This window comes from Anser cygnoides, chromosome 6, assembly GCF_040182565.1.
Source record: "Anser cygnoides isolate HZ-2024a breed goose chromosome 6, Taihu_goose_T2T_genome, whole genome shotgun sequence".
NCBI classification, from domain to species: Eukaryota; Metazoa; Chordata; class Aves; order Anseriformes; family Anatidae; genus Anser; species Anser cygnoides.
This window is the reverse complement of record NC_089878.1, coordinates 8,548,748-8,568,108: the sequence shown is the minus strand read 5'-3', so window position 1 is coordinate 8,568,108 and position 19,361 is coordinate 8,548,748. Positions and strand designations below refer to the sequence as shown.

General features: G+C 43.0%; 1 protein-coding gene across 15 annotated transcripts in view; it reads right to left on the bottom strand.

Annotated features, from left to right (window-relative positions):
• Positions 1 to 19,361, bottom strand: part of UNC80 (unc-80 homolog, NALCN channel complex subunit) — a 137,308-nt gene that overhangs the window by 41,009 nt on the left and 76,938 nt on the right. For 12 of the 15 annotated variants that reach the window (XM_048058236.2, XM_066999275.1, XM_048058238.2 and 9 more), the window contains 15 exons: positions 19,044 to 19,241; positions 16,883 to 16,990; positions 15,974 to 16,112; positions 10,964 to 11,145; positions 10,459 to 10,590; positions 9,241 to 9,427; positions 8,011 to 8,142; positions 7,340 to 7,483; positions 5,550 to 5,650; positions 4,591 to 4,677; positions 3,613 to 3,796; positions 2,839 to 2,933; positions 1,843 to 1,932; positions 1,364 to 1,465; positions 205 to 385 (listed from right to left, as the gene is read on the bottom strand). In XM_048058236.2, coding sequence (XP_047914193.2) covers positions 205 to 385; positions 1,364 to 1,465; positions 1,843 to 1,932; positions 2,839 to 2,933; positions 3,613 to 3,796; positions 4,591 to 4,677; positions 5,550 to 5,650; positions 7,340 to 7,483; positions 8,011 to 8,142; positions 9,241 to 9,427; positions 10,459 to 10,590; positions 10,964 to 11,145; positions 15,974 to 16,112; positions 16,883 to 16,990; positions 19,044 to 19,241 — 2,062 coding nt within the window. The remainder of the gene's footprint in view (positions 1 to 204; positions 386 to 1,363; positions 1,466 to 1,842; positions 1,933 to 2,838; positions 2,934 to 3,612; positions 3,797 to 4,590; positions 4,678 to 5,549; positions 5,651 to 7,339; positions 7,484 to 8,010; positions 8,143 to 9,240; positions 9,428 to 10,458; positions 10,591 to 10,963; positions 11,146 to 15,973; positions 16,113 to 16,882; positions 16,991 to 19,043; positions 19,242 to 19,361) is intronic. The other 3 variants (XM_048058232.2, XM_048058240.2, XM_048058242.2) reach the window with 2 other exon arrangements.

The window sequence follows — 19,361 nt, the reverse complement described above, 5'->3', positions numbered from 1 at the left end:
CTTTGTCTAGAGATGCCTAACATAGCAAAACTTTTTCTGCTGTTATGCTTACAAACCATCAGCTATGTATCATTTTCCCTAGGAAGAGATTTATCAGCCTTCAGTGATGCCACAGGCCTGTGTGTTTCTAAGGCAAATGAAGTTCCTCACATAAACCTTCTGGGCCCTATACAACCAGCAGAGAAATTCATTAAAAGGCCGTACCTTGGGGATCACTGAAGAGTGAGAACTCAGCATCAATGGCACTTCGGGGAAATGAAGGCAAACGGAGCAGGTCCTCCTGAAGCATTGATACGTGTGACTGCTTGTGGGCAGTGGGGATTTTCTGGGTCAGCGATATGAGGAACAACACCCGCCCCACCTCTTCTAGTTTGCGGGTGAACACCTGGAAGAGAAAAAGAGACAAGGATCAGTATCAGTCTGGTCAAAAAGCTCTTTACAAAGTATGTACTCTTTTCTAGGTTAGCTTCCACAGCTTTCTCTGATGGTAAAGAGATTGCACTCAAGCCCCAGAGGAACCTGCTGAAACTCAGAAAGCAAGTGCTGTGCCCTTCTTCTAGAATTTGCAATGACTGGTGGGTTTTAGCCCCACTCAGCAAAGATGGATTGTTTTCATAAAGAAGTTTTAACACCACTTTCTATTTCAGCCTTGTAGAGGACCCTGAATGGCTGTCAAATGTTTTGCAACTGTGCTGTGTGGTCTTTTGTAGATCAGTGGAAACTGCCTGTGTAAACCCCAAGGTGATCAGAGGCAAACCAACTCCAAACTGAAAGCCATACAGTTGCACCTGCTCTCTGCAAAGTCTTAGACAATGGTCAACATCATGTCTGGTTTTTGGCTAGCATAATAAAACTATTAATACCAAACGTTAAAAGTTTAACCACATTCCCCTTCCTTTTTATTTCCTGGTTAGTATCGTCCTTTGCAGATATAGCTAGAGCAACTTTCTTCCCTACTTTTCCCTGTGCTACTGTGACAAGTTTTGCTTTTGTGGAAACCAAAGTATGCAGCTTCCTACAGATGGAGTGAATTCAATATTGTTGTCTTACTGTCTAAGGAAATGACACCCTCAGGGGTCTGAAGCACATTAAAAGCACTGCCCTGACATTTTAGGTAGGGTTTAGTTCCTATGAGAGCGCTCCCGGAAGCTGCAGAACATTAGCAGGATCAGACAGATTATCAGGTCATGAGGCTGGAAGATGGGCAGGACAGTGTCTTTCTGAGACAGATTTTGTGCCAAATGCTCCTTCTCCAGTAGAGCTCTCTATCCGCATGCAGCGTGAGTGGAGGTCTTTAAAGGGAAAGGAAGGTTTATTTACATGATTTGTTTCTGGGCAGAGGTGTTCAGTGACAGCAAGATACCTGCTTCTGAATGAGCTCTTGACCCTTTTCAGGATGCATCTGTACCAGGTTGAGCTGGGGAGAAACTGACCTCCGGAAAGGATAAATGTCACGGACGTAGGTCTGCCAGGAAAGGAAACAATAAAGTGAATTTTAAACAAATGCAAATTGTAACAACATCACTAGTTAGAACTAAGTAAGAGGCTCTTTAGTCTTTTCAGAAACTTTTGGGCAGGGCCTTCCAGACACTGTGAAACATTATGTGAAGCTTTTCTGAGAAAGCTAGACATTAATAATTTAAGAGCCAAGGGACTCCACTTCTGCCTCTCCCCTGTTCTGACAAACTCCCATCTTTCACCACACAACTAAATACCAGACATGTGGTGCCCGCAGGACTGAATTCTGCTTATGGGATGCCTGTTCTCCTGTAGATAACCCTGATGTTTAAAAAGGGATGAGATGGAAAGGACAAAGTAATCAGTACCTGACCTTTGCCTTACCTTGTTGTAATGAATAAGATTCCATCGCTTATCCATTAAAAAGTAATGAGAAGACTGTGTTTCAGGTATGTTAAAAAACTCCAAACACTCCTGAAGGGGAAGTAAGAGAAACATCCTATTACTTATTAGTTATCTTGTAGAAAGACCTCAATATCCAAAAGATGAATATCCAGCTAATAATGTATAAAGGCATAAACCTGCTAGGCTCTCACTCTTTTGGCATTAATTCTTAATTTCTTTTTAATCATGAAGTACATTAATATGTTTGTGACAATCAAGGCATGCTGGTTTCACAGTCCTGAAGACCAATGTTACTTATTTTGATGTCTTCATATTGCATGTATTTGCCTGGCCATATGACCCATATGGGTATTGCAGCTTCCATTTCTATACTACATATTTATCAAGTTTTAGAGGTTGGGGATGTACAGAGACATTACAGTTCAGACCTTTCAAAGCACTGAGGTGCATGTTTCCCATCAAAACAATGTTGGACAAACCTGTGTCTTTTATAAGTCTGTTTCTTATGTAGTTCACATAAAGTCATCCAGGAATGTTTGACCAAAAGGGAAATGACCTCACAACTCCTGAATCCCAACATATCATTCATCGTGGCTAATGAGTCATCATTTCTGCTCTTTCTAATCCTGATCATTCTGTTTAGTGTTGATAAAACCAAACATTTCAGTGATTTATGTATTTATCCAAGGCATAATATACAGCAAATGCCCAACAAGCTGCAGTGTATTCAAATGTACTTGCATTTGTGGGGCTTTGGCTGACTATAAGGTGAGGGCATTTCTATTACCCTTTAATATGGGATTCTGTTTTCTTGCAACCAAGATCTCTTAATATGAAGACAGAATTGCCTGTCACAACAAGGTGTCTCCCCTGACATTGAACCAGGAAGATCAGGCAGAATGTATTGCTGGCATACAGGTATGTCAGGTAAACGTACTACTGAGCAGTTTGTTCAGTTCAAAAACTCAATCCAACCTTCAGAAGGGCCTCAAACTGTGTGTCCTCATGGACTGGTAACTGAGTTGGGATGTCGCACTCATTCTGTCCATGTACAACAAGGGTCTTTGTGCCTAAAAGAAGAAAAGCAGATGTACTCTTCCTGGGCTTTTACTTACTTCAATTTCAAAAGACTGCCCATATAGGATAAGCGATAGTTAAAATTAATTCCTGGGCAGACAGACGTCAGTCCTGCCTGGAATACATTATGCAATGTTAGCACAGTCTCATACTTCTACAGTCAATGAGACATTGATCTGTTCCTAAAACATAGAGCTGGCGACTTTAGCAGCAAGCCAACTCTGGGGAAGGAACAGGCATAAAAGGTCAAATTTGTTTTTCAGCAAGAAATCTCTTGCTTACTCATGAAGTCCTAGGCTCACAGCACACCCTTCTTGGGCTTTCTTGAGACTTAAATGATAGGTTGCATCAAATCAAACTGAGTCTGAATGGTACAGTCCTAAAAGGATCATCCTGCCAGTCTTTCACAGCCCAACTGGCACAAAGCCCTGAGTTGAAATAACTGTTCTCATTCACCTTCTGTTTGCTTCTTTCAGAGCTCTTAAAGCCATTTTCCGAACCTCAAGGAATTAGAGGTGGAATTTACCGACTGAACCCTCAACTCAAGGAAAACTGACTTAGAAAATGCAGCCATTTGTAGCAGGTCTGATCCAGTTCTGACAGATCTCCCTTTTGGTAGAGGGCGGTTGTGAACTTGGAAGTATAGTAGATGTAAAGACTCTTTTCTCATACCTGGCATTGAGGCAGTCACCAGCAGTTTCACTTCACACTGTTCCTTCTTCATAGTCTGTTTGAGATCCTTGAAAAAAAGGCCTTCAACATAACCCACCACTTCCCAAAGGAAAGTCAGTGTTGCAGAAATGGCATCCATGCCCCATTCACATGGAGTGCGTACAAAATACATGATCAGTCCCACCTGCAATTAATAAGAGGAATACCAGGTTATAGGCATTCTAGCTGTGCAGGGCATTGTATAAACACAGAACAAGAACATGATTCTTCTGTCTTTCTTCACTCAGGATAAATTCATTAAACTTAACATCCTGAAAGTTTACACATACTGCAGAACAATCTGCCTCTACTATTCTTCCTTTTTTTTTTATAGAAGATGAGGAGTGGGGGCAAAAAGGGCAATTACAGCCCAGCCTTAAAAGACATTGTAGATGAGGAAAAGGGAAACCATCTGCAGTAAGAGACTTCTTTGCCTTATGCTCTGATGTGCTGCCACCTGACAAACACTGGAAGGCTCCTGGAGTAGCATACATCTTGTCTGGTTTTTCATCTCTTAACTGAAAGAACTGCAGCAAATGCATTTTCCACAATCATAAAAGAAGCTCCTAGTTTTATTTCAGTGGGACTGTCCAAAAGTAAAGCACTTTCTGAATGAAAATTAAGTAAAATAATTAAAGGTTTCTGGCATTGTGACCCTCCTATTGGTTTACAACTCATCATCTACGATTCAACTCAGAAATTCACGACAGGAAGTCTAGCGGTTTAATAAAAAGTAAAAGGTTCCTCTTCCTTTTCCTATAAGGAATAAAAAGCTGATGTAAGCCTGGTATTTTGCAACTACAGCCAGAAGCAGATATGAACCATAAATGAAAAGACACAGAGTATTTATTTCTTTGCAGATTGTGACATTAACTTCTTACGACACATGCAGATAGTGGTGAGATTATGAGCTGCACAGTTGACTCACAAGCTACTCACCAAATAGTTAAAGAGGATATGAGATGTCTGCGCAGGAAAGTCCCCAATGTTCAACAAAAGCTTCCTTAACATATACATCAGCTCATCCTAAAAGAAGAGCAAATGTTTTCTTTCCATCACAAAATGGAAAACAGATTTCTCCACTTGTCTTCCCCAGCTTTGTTACCTCCCATTTTTCTGCATCCCTTTGTTCAGCTCTGTCTGTTGGTGCTTGAAGTGGTACTCTATGCTTGTGACTGTTCCTACATTTCCCAAAATAAGACCCAGGGCACAGCACTCAGGTCAACGTCCTTATTTTTCATTGGAGAGAGGCCAATACCTCCTACTGCCGTTTGTCCTGACTGTAGCATCCTGATTCTGCACTTCCATCCCTGTAATAATGCTAATCCTTGCTTACCACAACAAATGGCTGCCTAGATAATCTTGCTGAGACACTGTGAAATCTAGCACAGCTCAACTCAGTAACTGTGGTTGCTGGGTAGGAGATCGGGGCAGAATCTAACATTCCTTCTTCTAGAAGCTGCTTTCTGTAATGCAGACTAATTAATTTCTTGAGGTGTAGAGGAAGGCAGGTAGAAGGAGAAGAGTTTCACTGTCAGCCAAGGACAGACAGACTGAGAGACAAGGCCACAAGACCTTTGAGAAAAAACTGAACAGGATGGCATGGGTGGAGGTAATATGGCCTGTTTTTGATAGAAAGGGCTGTGCTTCACTAAGCATCTGTTCAAGGCTAGGCTTAGAGCAAGTCACATCCTTAGCAGGGGTAAATGAGCTGTGTGTCCCATTTACACCAGTGGGCAGTGCCTGAAGCCAACTGATGATATGGCCTAAAAGACTTTGAGGCACATTATAATTGCAGATGTTCTTCTCCAGACACTACCCACAGAGGGACTTTGCTTGCAGCTGTTCTCCCCTGCTCTAAGCAATATACAAGCCCAATGGGGAGAAGAGGAGTTTACCTGTCGGTTGCTTATTGTGAGCTTCTCAAGGAAATGGCGCAGGACTGTAGAGGGGTCTTCAATTAAGCAGTTCCACAGGACCTGCTGAGCAACAGCACTTACTGTAAAACAGAAAGAAAACATGGTCAGAACTCTCTCCCTTAGAAAAGCCTTGAAATAGTGCACTTAGATGCAAATGTTCCTAACCTTCTACTACAATTAGCATTTTTGTACTGAAACACACAGAAGCTACTTTGAGGCACTAGGATTCCTGTTCACCACTGCAGTCATTTGAAGCAAAAGTCTAAAAATAGAATCGTAGGGGTTGGAAGGGACCTCTGGAGATCATCTAGTCCAACCCCCTGCTAGAAGCAGGTTCCCTAGAGTAGGTTGAGCAGGAAAGCATCCAGGCAGGTCCTGAATTTCCCCAGAGAAGCAGAAATTCTTTTACACTGTAAAGAAGTTCTTATGCATGTTTGTGTGGAACTTCCTGCGTTCCAGTTTCTGGCCATTGCCTCTTGTCCTGTCGCTGCCTTCCCTAAATTCTGGTGATAGGATAGGAATCACTTCAGCACTGTAGTCAGAAAAATAATAAAGAAATAACTGCTTGGATTCACAACTCCATATGGGCAAATATGTCAATTAAAAAAAAAAAGATCATATACTTTTCTTCATTCATGGAAACGCCACCTCATGGTGATTCACTGACTTTATCTGGTATTAATGGACAGTATTAGATAGTCGGCAGGGGATTATGTTGATGATCAACTCCCCAAAGTGTAATTAATCGTAGCCCTGTGAAGATTAACAACAGCAGAGCATTATTCATTGTTTTGTTTTCAGTGCTCAGTTCTTTGTCACAAAATGACATATTATTTAGATGACTGGCTACACCCACCCAAAACTGAATAAAGAATGTGACAGAAAGTTAAGTGTGCAATCAGCCATCATGATGAGTGATGAGAAAGGAAGAGCAACAGTCCACCATCTATAACCATTTAAGAGAAACAAATACAGAAGAACCTCTTATTACTTTACAAATACATCACAGACCATAAACAAAATGTTAGAACTGTTTATAGCTGGATTTCCACTTGTCATAGGATCAAAGAAATATTAGTGGGAATAGGCTTCGGGACGTCTCTAGTCCAAGCCCTGCTTGGAGCAAGACTGTCACCAACACCAGATTATGTCAACCACAGCTTTGTCTAGCCAGGGCTTGATAGCTGCTGTGGAAGGAGAGGGATGGAGACTCCATGGAGACTGCACTATGCTCCTGGTAGGCAAGTTCTTTCCTAATTTGCATCCTGAACCTCCCAGGCTGCAACCTGTGTGGTAGAGTTCCTCTGTTTGTTTCCTTTTTATTACACAAAACAAGCCCAGCTTCCACAATCACTCCTCACAGAACACCTGTTTTAGGCCTCTTACTGTCCTGGTATCCCCTTGCTAGATCCTTTCCAGCTTCCCCAAATCCTTCTTGAACTGGGAGCCTTTTCAGGGTCCCAAAAGATAGCAAATATCATTTGAAACCCAGAGCAAAGAAGAAAAAGAGCCTACAAGATCACATTTCTGTTGTCCACCCATTTGCAACTAGTTTGTGAGGATTGAAAAGGTTATTCATAAGCTTTGTAACAAATATATATACTCATAACATACTACTACTAGGAAACATGAACTATGAGCAAATACAAGGTTGTATTATACCTGTTCCCACTTTAGTTATGGCACCTAACAAATGAAAATATTTTAAGCGCTGGCAGATTCTGCCACTCCTAAGCAAGGATCACTTGAAGTGTAAACTAGGTCAGTACCAGCTACTCCATCCTCCCGGACTTCTCCGTCTTCCATCAGATGGACAATGGGGAGCACTGCTGCACAGATGCATGCTGGAAACACAGCCTGAGGTGGTTGTGGCACGTGATGGTTCGGAGTATGCTCTGTAGTGTGTTCTTCATCTGGAGTAGTAAGAAGAGTAGAAGGTAAGTGTCCATGAATAAGCTGTGACACTGCACAGGCAGGTCAGATAAAAATCTATGTTAGCTGGTGAACAAACAGAACAAAATGATAGGCTGCCTGGTCACTGTGCAAGCACTGCAGCTTTACTGTTATCTCCAAGAAGAAACAGCGTCTCCAGTCAACTTCTTGATCAAGAATTTTCATTGTCAATATTATCTTTTCTACTTTAAATTCCTTTTCTTCTAGACATTACCTTTTCTTTTTTATGAAATCTCATTTCATTACCATTTTTTGGCCACAGTGGTCTCCAAGGCATGACTCAGTGTAAACGAAACACGAAAGGTAAGGGAGGACATTGTGACAGGAAGAATGAATAAAATAATGCATGGCAGTAATTTATTATAAAGAGTTCAAGCCTGAGAATACATTCAGCAAAAGAAAATGCCATCAGCTTTAAAGGTTAGCAGGAAAGGCTTCCAATAAGTGAAATCCTAGGAAAGTATACTCCAAAGTGAAGTCAACCCACCTTCTGCACTGACTGCTGAGCGCACTGACCAGACAGAGCCACGGCGGAAGGAATAGTTCCTATGAGATGTACTGGAGGTGCAGGAAGGACTCACAGAGAGACGGCGGGAGGCCAGGTTGGCAACTTCTTCTACTGACAAAGAGAATGGGAAATGTCAATCCAGATCTAACTGACAGACTTTAGGGAGCTTTCTGAAGGAGAGCACTTGCAACCAAACTGGAACATTGACAATTGAACTCAGGTAACACTCAGAAGGAACAATTTCAGATCTATAAAGAGCGGGTAGGCAATTTGCTCATGCTTTGAGAAACAGCTGAATATTGCTCCATAGGAGTGTTCAGTGCTTTGGTGAGTCACATCTTAAATGAGGTGGCTCTATGCTTCTCTTCGTCTACACCCTATTATCCACCATGGTTGGTGGTGCTTAGTTTTTCCTAAGAATTGGGAATTCTGCTCACATACTTCCCAATGCATGTTTAAATCCAGACACCAGTGTAATTATCTAATTGCATATGCCTTGTAATGACTTCAATAAAATCTTTGTGCTCTGTTAGCTTGAACCAATGAAAATCCTCACCCATAGACTAAGTTTTCAGGGCACAACTCATGCCATGTAACTTTAACCATCTGAAACTTTAGTAATGAGTTTGAGCTGGTCATCTAGACCCTCCCCGCTAGATACCATAAAGACAGAAAATTCTGGAGGCAATTCAGTCTGTCCTAAGCTATGTGTCTTAAGACAAACACTGCCAAATACTCCCACCCTTTAATTATCAAAGGGTTAAAGTTAAGAAAGAAAATTTCATTCTTTTTGTCCCATATTCTCACTGCATTAAAATCAGACCTCCCAAAACGCTGGAAGCATTGATATATTAAGAGCTCTGAAGTTACACTGATGCTGGCTGAGGGGAAAAGGGGTAAGTGGGGCTTGGGACACAGTGTTAAATATATCTCAGGTTTTGTGGGTTTTTTTTGCACTTATTTTTAGTTATGATTTTTTCTCAGTCACTTAGACTCTTCAACAAATGAGTGTGGCTGCTCACCACCTTTACAGAGGTATTAAACTGTGGTAGTACTTGCTCATGCTCTGAGGTGGTGAGCACACCAAAGCAGGGACTTTCCTAGCACTATCGACTGCTTTTCCTGGATGTCACATCCCTAAGCAGTGCTGTATGTTGGTGGCAGGTGCTCCCTGGTTCCTGGAAGGCTTTTCCTGGCCCTGGAGCACACCTTCTTCTTCCTGCTCTGAGCTCGGTGTGCAGGTTGGCTCATAGCAGGCCTCCTGAGTGATTGGGATGGCAGTGATGAGACTGGCTTCCCGACCCAGACGTTTCTTCTCTTCCTCCTGCTGCAGGTTTTTTAAGATGTGCTCTGCTCGCTGATGGGAACGTGACACTGCTCTGGCTGAAAAGGACTTCTGTCAGGAAGAAAAGAGAAGAAGCACAGCCTGAAGCTGTTGGTTAAGATGCACACATCCTAGGTTTTTCACTAGGGTCCTCAGTGACATTCAGCAACTCAGTTTGTAAATACAAATCACAATAGTTCTAGTTGCACCAGGAGCTATGTCTATAACAAGCCTTGGTGCTGACTTCTCCCACGAGGAACTGCACAAATTGGCACATAGGAAATTGTCAGACAGTTCAAGTGAACTAATTCTCTGGGGACATAACAGCTGTCTGCTCCTAAGATCTGACTTACTGTCTCTCACAGGCATGTGTTATACAGTAGAGTGCCCCATTGAACAAACAGACAGAAAAGCCTTATGCTCATACAGGATGTCCCATGCCCTACATGGACAGTGTACTGACTAGATTTTCCCCAGCAGAGGATGACAAGAAAACTCAGAGTTTAGGCCACATCTTTTGGTTTTAGTTCCCTCCATGCCCTTACTGAGAAACAGCACTACTCACCCTCATGATATAGAATCATAGAAGGGTTTGGGTTGGAAGGGACCTTAAAGATCATCCAGTTCCAGCCTGCTGCATGGGGCAGCGACACCTCCCACTAGAACAGGCTCCTCAAAGCCCCATCCAGCCTGGCCTTGAGCACTGCCAGGGATGGGGCATCCACAGCTTCTCTGGGCAACATGGGCCAGTGCCTCACCACCTTCATAGCAAAGAATTTCTTAATGTGTAATCTTTATCTCCCCTCTTTTAACTAGAAGCCATTACTCCCTGTCCTGTCACTACACTCCCTGAAATATAGTCCCTCTCCTACTTTCCTGTAGGCCCCCTGTAGATACTGGAAGACTGCTATAAGGTCTCACTGGAGCATTCTTTTCTCCAAGCTGAACAACCCCAACTCTCCCAGCCTGTCTTCCTAGGAGAGGTGCTCCAGCCATCTGAGCATCCTCGTGGCCTCCTCTGGACCCGCTCCAGTAAGTTCCTGTCGTTATATTACGGGACGCAGATCTGCTTATGTCTGGGGGTCCCAGATATCTCTGCTTACCGACTGGTCTTCGTTTATAGGGTCTTGCACACTCCCGCTGCACTGAGGAACCCAGGGGGGATCAAACATTGGCACAGATGGCATCCCCAGGACAGGGGAAGGCAAAGTGAAGTTTATACTCGGAGGAGGAATCTAAACAAATCCATAAAACACATTTTGTATGACAGCATTCTAATATTAATGTCTGTAGTGCTAATTAAATACGAGCACAAGTACCCAAGACATTAATTACCTCTGCAAATTATTCCCAACTCTGCATTTCACTACAACGTAAGACTACGACAGACAGATTTCTTTCTTTCTCTGGTGTTTATCTTGACCCCATTCTGCTTCTCCCATTTTTAAACAGGAGTTCTACACATCATCTCCCCCTCTGGTGTGACTTACATGATGATTTCTTTCTCTAAACTGATTTTGTGGCAATTTCATGGCAGCATGTCACAACACGTCTACCCCAGAAGACAAGCCACACATGGCAACGTTGTGTTTCATGTGTCCTATCTACCTTAAAGATCTGTTGTGCTCCTTCTTCCATCCTTGGCCAGACTTGATATCTAAACCTCCAGAGTGTGTGAAATTTGAGAATGGCATTCAGTCTTTGCACTGTCTCTGGGTGATGAAATTCGGACATCAGCATGTCAGAAACAGCCTCTGGCACTTTCACAGCACACAGCAGGAACATGGCAGCTGCAGGGAGAGAACATCTGATCATCTGTTTTGCTTATTACTGTGTTTATCTGGCAGGAAAAATTGCAGCTGTATAAACTCCCAACAGAAAGAAACTTTGGCTCCAAAAATAAAATCAGCAGTCTACCAGGCTTAGCAAAAATTGTACTGCTTCATGAAACCAAGCATATGTGATTCTACCTTTTGGAGCCATGCAGCATTATATGTGCAATGCTTTAAAAAGGTTCTGTCAAATCTGCTTTTAAAATAAAATACAGCTTTGCTCTTCTCACTAACATCTCAGCCATGAGTGGTTTAAAGTAAGAAGCATCTCTTGAATAGCAGGACTAATTCAGTTTGGCTGTCTAAAATTTTATTTCCGAGTGCCTTCTGTGATGATTAGCAAATGCTGGTTTAACAGTTCAGCCTTTCCCTCAGTGCAGGAGGCAGTGGCCCAACAGAAGACTCACTTGTCTATTTTCATGGGATAAAAACAAAAAGAACGGTTCTTATCTACCTAGGCACCATGCAGTGACTGCAATCTGCTCAAAGACAAAATTGAGTTGCTATATATTGGGAACCAAAGGACAAGATCACAATGGAAGACAGCACAGCAGAAGTTGAACTGGCCCATAGTTGCTTCATTGGAGCATATTTGAATATAAACAGACATAGTCCAACTCCAGCCCTGTGGAGGCCAATTCATTTAGATGTGTACCTCAGGGGCACTGAGCAGGAACCAAAGGAACAGTGCTGCTGTGGGAGTTTTGTGGGTGTCAGCGCCCACGGCTTCTTTGACCACTAGCTTACCACAGAAAGACTGGAGGCAATTTGTCTAGATTTGGTGACAGCTCCTCTCCATAGCAGAAAGAGGACATTTGCCATCTTGTTTGCCTCACCACTTATTCAGAAGGTGCAAGGCACGAGTTGTGCTAATGAGAGGCAGTCAGAACACGTGCAGAAGAACACAGCTGCTCTTTGACTGCTTAGGTCCTGCCTTGCACTGCAGAAGCTCCCGGTTCTGCTCCAGCATCATTCTCCAAATCTGCAGGGCCCCTCCTGTTTCACCATCTCAGAGAACGTTCCGCTCTTCATTGTTTTAACTGCATCTGTGTCGGGTCTTAGTAGGGCTGATGTGAAAGTGTGAGCTCATGCTGAAAGCTTTCCATACCCCCAGAAAAGAAATACATCCTGGAATGGGGTCAGTAGATGGTGCTGTTGTCCAGTAACACGGGAGTTTCTTTTACCCAGCTTGGAGATACCAATGTTGTGAGTGTTCAGGTCCGCCCTTGATGACTGATTTATGCTGGGGCTGAAATCACTCTTGCTAATAGCATAGCTACCTACAGACTCTCAAATGGATTTTAATCCTCCCTTCAGGAAGGGGAAAAGGAGCAAGATGTATCTAACAGGCTGTACTGGAGGAGCAACCAGCTAGCACTCCTCAGAAAGAGCAGCAAAGCTTTCTTACCTTCTCTGTGAGCCCGAGTAAGGTTTTGATACAGGAAAAAGAACAGTCAAAATTATTCCTCCAGAAAGGAGCCGAAGGGGGGGGAAAGGAGTGCAGCCTCAGGCAGCTTGTTTCTCTTTATTTTGCTCCTCTCTATTCCTGTTTGCACATTTGGCCCCGTGTATTGGGTTTACATGGTGAGGCGTTGGTAGCGGGGCGGCTGCAGAGTGGTCTCTGTGAGAAGAGACCAGGGGCTGCTCCTGTGTTGGACAGAGACAGTTCCAGCTGGCTCCCAGATGGAGCTGCTGCTGGCCAAAGCTGAGCTCATGAGCTGGTAGAGCCCCTGTGAAAATGTATTTAAGAGGGCAAAAAACGCTGTGCAGCAGCTGCAAAAGAGAGGATTGAGAAAAAAAAAAAACAGGAGAAAAACAACCCCACAGACCCCAAGATCAAGTGAAGGAGTGCTCCAGGCATCAGAGCAAAAGTTCCCCCTGCAACCCAAGGAGAAAGCCATAGTGATGCAGGCTGCCCCCCTGCAGCCTGCGGAGAGGAGCCCGTGCTGGAGCAGTCCGTTCCTGAAGGACCGCACCTTGTGGTACACACCCGTCCTGGGGCAGTTCTTGAAGAATTGCAGCCCGTGGGAAGGACCCATGCTGGGGCAGCTCATGAAGGACTGTAGCCCATGGGAGGGTCCCCATGCTGGAGCAGGGGAAGAGCGTGAGGAGGAAGGAGCGGCAAAGTTATGAACTGACATCAACCCAATTCCCCATCCCCCTGCACCGTTCAGGGAGGAGGAGGATGTAGAAGAATCAGAAGTGAAGATGAGCCTGGAAAGAAGGGGGACATGGGGAGAAGGTGTTTTCAGTTCTCGGTATCCTAATCTGTTACTAAATGGCAGTAAAATAAAATAATATTCCGCAATGCAAGCCTGTTTTGCCTGTGACAGTAACTGCTAAGCAAACTCCATCCTTATCTTGACCCTCATTTTTTTTTCACTGTTATTTTCTCCCCTTGCCTTGCTGAAGAAGGGGAGTGAGAGCATAGCTTGGTGGGCATCTGAGGCACTAAAGAGGACTGTAGTGGGTTAGCTTTGTCTGGTCTCTCGCTGAGATAAAAGCCCTTTAATGAGAGAAAAATAAAGGCTGCATGTGGTAGCAAAAAGAAAAAGAAGATTTATTCTCTACTCCCCGTAAGCAGGTGATGTCCAGCCACTTTCTGGGAAGCAGGGCCTCAGTATGCATAGCTGTTGCTTCAGAAAACAAATGCCTTCATAATGAATGTCCCCTGCCTCCTACTCCCTTCTTTTAGCTTTTACTGCTGAGCACAGCATCGAATGGTACGGAATAACAGACCTTTTGGTCAGTTTATGTCAGCTGTCCCGGGTATGTCCCCTCCCAGCCTTTTGACCACCCCCAGCTTGGTTGGTGACTTTGTTGGAGGCAGAGGGTTGGAGAGACAGCCTTGGTACTGTGAGAGCACTGCTCAACAGTATGCAAAATTTGTGTGCCATCAGCACTGTTCTAGCCACAAATGCAAGGCACAGCACTATACGGGCTGTAATGAGGAAAGCTAACTCCATCCCAGCCAGACTCAATACACCTGGAAAACACAAAGGGAAAGGGAAGAGCACAGAGAAGGCCCATGGGCTGAAGAAGTGCACTGTGTACTGAAGGAGCAGATAGAAAGTGAAGAAACCAGAACTGATGGAGAGCATTGAATGCAGATTCAAACAATGGACTTCAGGGCAGAATTTATTGCTGCCTGTGGAAAATGAAGGACTGGTAAGCTAGATGGAAGTGTGAGGGAGAAAGCAGAGAAGTCTGAGAACACTTCAAAGGTCTTTCATGGCCAGCAGCTTTTGATAAAAATACCCATAATTTAATCTCCACTGTAAAAACATCTGTGATGGCTCCCTTAGGTGTACAAATGTGGGGAAGATGGCAGTATTTAAGCTATTCGCTTGGGTGGGTGCTGGGGGAAGAGAAAGGTAAAATTTGAAATTTGTGGGAGATTGGCTTAGATATGAATTTGATTGCTTTAATTTGTGGTTTAAGAAATCTGTTTCTTGCATCTGAGCCACGTTCACTGTTTCTAGTGTTGTGGCCCATGATCTCTGAACATCCGACATTAGCATACATTGGCTAAGAGTATTTGGACAGGACAATAAAACTAGAAGGGACCTCCTGAGTCACATCATCTACTTTCTTTCACAAATTATTAAACCTGAGTGCATTTGCTCTCTTTCCTGGTGGTTAGAAATCTTGTTTTCCAGCTGGAAGAAATCATACTCATCTTTATGCTACCATGGCTTAAATATTTCTTCCTCCTTGCCAGGTCTACTGTATTAATGGAAAGCAAGAGTATTGCCTCTCAGTCTTCACCTCAATCAATTAAATAAATATCCTTATCATACAGATTCTTCGTTCTTCCTCCTGTCCTCACAGTCTTTCATTGTACCTGTCCATGCAAATGTCTCTTCTTCAGTGACTGGAATTGTGCCCAAATGTGCTGTGCTCTAGGTAATTGTAGGATATGCTTTACAACAGCATCAATACTTTTTATCTCCAACACAATACCTCTTCTAACACATCCTGACTGCATTTATTGCTTCCACATCTGAATCCTGCTTGGTAACTCACAGTCGTCCTGTGGCCAACTGATACACACTCTGAACTCCTCTGCATGTCTATCAGTTCCATGGGAAAAGATCCAAACTCATAACAGAAAATTCACTGCTAGTTTGTAAGGACAGTCTTACATTTTGTAGTAAGAGATTTCATCCCCTTTTTGGAGTTCCTTTTCCAAGGTAACACACTCCCAGGTATGTGGTATTCTGATATTCTTCAGTCTTAAAGATGCCTCTCAATTATGTGCCATCAGCAAATATCTGCACAATCTAATACCAAGTGGGAATGTAAAATTTAAATACCACACCATACTACTACCCATTAAGAAACACTGCTGTTTCCATGCAACAGGAGAATTTTTCTTTCAGCACAACAGAAGTAGCTATGACAGTTCCACTTCCATTCCATTTCCCGGTTTTTGCATCAGCTCTCAAATGGTACTAACAATTTCCACGAGGCAACATACCAAATACTTCAGTAAACTCTGGTCAGATTATATCACTGTGTTTCCTCTGCCTAGAAACCCTAGAAACACAAATCACCCATTTTATTTCTCTTATCATCGACCACAACCAGGGCTGTGCAGATTGTCTTCCTTCTGACCACCTCTTTTATACAGAGCACAAAAGCACATGGTCTATGAAAACCAAACAGCCATCAGGAAACCCTTGGTGTCATTAAGACCTCCTCCACTAGAAAGCTGTCTTGCAAGGCCCTGTGACCTGCTGTGAGTTGATCTGTCTGGCTAGCCACAATGATTTGGTTCCCTTACCTGCTGCTCCAGCCATGTGCTCATCCACACTGAGAAGGAGCTCCCATGCTGCAGGCTGGATGTCCCCATACATCTCTTCTGTGAGGATAGGAGCTGCTTTGATTAGCAGTGACAAAGGTGCAGGGGAGAGGCTCATTACCTGGGGTGGAAAAAAAAAAAAAAAAAAAGCTGTGCCTTACAGCTGAGCTGTATAATCTATCCCCAGTGAACAATACACACAGTAAAATTTAAAAAAAAAAAAAAAAACACCCTAGTTTTGGACTGCACATTACTCATTGATCGCTTCTAGTTTCAGCCATTTCAGATAATGTTCCACAGAAAAATGTTGCTTTTAGCCTACACTAAAACAGCAGTGTTTGCAAGCTAGTTTCATGTCTGTTGCTAGTCACGTGTGTCACCAAAGCATGGATAAAGAGGACAAAAAGAAAGCAAAACTCTTCCAAGGTGATGCACAAACAGTGATATACACCCATGAAAATCCCACAGACAACCAAGAAAAGGCCTGTGAACAGCCTGTTGCTTCTTCAGAAACATGGAACAAGAAAGGACATAGCAAACTACTGCTATACACTGGCAGGTTGTTTCTAAACATATTTGTGGATTCATTTTTATTTTTTGTATCGCCAATCTTGATGCACTTATCTCCATGGGAAGCCAGAGATGCTGATTACCATTTAATGGAGCTGCAAGTTTAAAGGACTTTTTTTTTGACAGGAGTTACCTCAAGAGGCTTAAATTTAGCATTACTCAGCTGGGGAAAACATGCAGGGCTGAATTAATCAATATTCAGCAACGACAGTTCTTTCCTTCACACAGGCTTAAAGATCCATACATATTTTCCTTCCTGTTGCAGTTAGACCTGACATTTATGTAGCAATCTCCCCAACCAGCATATGGCCCAGCCAGTACCTGGTGCCTGATATATTTTAACATTCCAGAGTCCTTCTTCCCTTCCAAGTTGATATCGATCACTCTCTTTTTTAGAGAGGGAGTTCTGAGGCATGACTTGTCTGAGCACTGAAAGGAAAAAACAAAAAAGAAAGGCGAGTTCACGTTTTGATTTCCCAAAATTTAGAAAGGGAAATCATAGATAAAAGAAATTTCCACACGCTAGAAGCTGCCCAGTACCAGAGGTACAGTACAAAGCCTTCTCTAGTGCTAGCAACATGCCTGGTATCAGTGAATGAGATGGTATATCTCATCCCATTTTCTTCTCTTTTTAACAGTACTTTTCCCAATAAAAGCTTAAAGCAGTAGCCTGTGAACCAAATCATGAATGTGAATATGCTTTGCGTAATCTTCACAGGTGGTACAACCAAGTATTTTAGGTGAACAGCACTTTTAGCGCTAAGAGGTACAAAGTCCACAGCTTCCCCCAAAAAATCCAACTCAGCCGTTTGCTGTATACAACTTCAAAATTCCTCTTAGCTACGCTTATCTTTTCCTGCTCCTCAGAAAGCATGTGACAACTCGCTTCAAGACTTGAGCTCATGCCAGCCTGAGAGACGTCCCTAGCAGATTGCCAATGACAGTGACAAGGACAGATCCTGTTAGTGTTCATGATTCACAATACCAGGAACCTTTCCCAGAATGACAGGTTTCCATAGACTTTTCTCCTCAAGCCGGTGGTCTGTTGATTAAAACAGGGTCTCTCATTTATCAAGGGGCTCACAAGCCCCATGGAACACACAGCCAGATCTGCATGGTGCAGCTACCTCCAACCTTTCATACTGCAAACTGAGAGAGTAAAGGAGAGGTTCCTCTGGAACCAAGATAACTGGAAACGGTACCTAGGCAGTCAGAAAATGACAGCACGTCAGGTATACCAGAGCATGAGGAACAGAGGAGGCCTACAGTTATGTAAGATACTAATGTGATAGATCGCTCTTCTGCAGCGAGGTCTGTACAAACACAGGACATGTATTTGGAGGAAACCTTATTGCCTCCCAAACTCTTTTTTCCTTGCTGTTGATTAATGGCCATGACCGTTTGAAGGATGATGAAACATATACAACACTGCTTTGCAATTCAAAGCTGGAGATGAAACAATACACAGTAACACAGTGTTCTTTTGCTACCTTTCATGAATGCTGCCAGCTGCTCATCTCAAGCCTGCTTTCTTTGCAGAAAGCAACTGTCTCTCCTCCTTAATATCTAATTGATACACTGCTTTTTCTGTGCCAGAGGGAATATATGGGGGTAACTCTTTCCAGAAAAGCAGAACCATTATCTCTTGTTTCATCTGCTCTGTGCTTTGCTCCATAAAGGTACCCTTCAAAATCTAACTTGGCAGGAAACAAACAATCTGCTGGTTGATAAAGAAACATTTTAAACTTGTCTCATAACTCCTACATCCACTTATATGGATGATAACCTCTTTACCCAACTGAAATCTTGATGAGAGTTTCCTGAACACTTTTGCTTTCAATGTTACTGCTAAGCAGTTGGATGACTCCACCATTACAGGTACTCAGAATAATTGTCATCTGTCTTCTGCAGTCAAGACTATGAAAGTATTTACCAGACATTGACATTATTCATTTGGTACCTCTGTGGGCATTTTACTGAAAGCACAAATCTATTTCCACTGAAGATACAGGCGCCACTCCTATGGCAAAAAGGGCACAATCTTGTTTATCTTGCAGAACTGATCATTAAAAGTGTGTCACTAACAACAGTATAACATTAAAGACTAATGAATGCAACTCTTGGAACCGATCTGAGAGTTCAGACCTAAAAGAAAATTTATGCAAGATTTTACAAGAATTTCAAGAATGATTCTTATTAACAGACAAGAAGGAACAAGAAAAAAAGGGACTAGACTCCAGGGGGTGATCAGCAACCAACATTTTTCCTAAACAACACAGATTACATTCTTTCCGTAGTGCTAAATGACTCAACAGCTTTTTAAGCAGGACTGGGTTTAGGAAAGTGCTGTGTTCATTTTGTCATGAAAGTACTCTGTCTGAATGCATTATGCAGTCCTTGAAGGTAATTATGCCCTGTCCAGAAAAAATAATAAATAAATAAATAAAACCACAAAAACAGTCTGCTTTTTCCAACTACTCACTTCCTTTTGCTTTTTGCCTCTTGCAGCACTGTTCAACGTGCTGTTTTCTCGGAGAGAGTCCACAGTGTCTCCATACAGGAGTTTGATGGCGCGGACAAGGCGAGCACAGGACCGGCTGTGATGGAGGTAGCAGTGTGGGTGACAGTAGTCAATGTGGGTACATATGAAACTTTGCTGATTGCATAATAGGATCATAACCTTGAAAGGAATAAGAGGACAGTTACCTATAGAAAGGAGAGTTGCACAGAGAACTGCACAGCTAGTGATGGGGATAGTCAAGCTGACTTCCACAACCTAGTCAGGGAGGCAAAAAGCTCA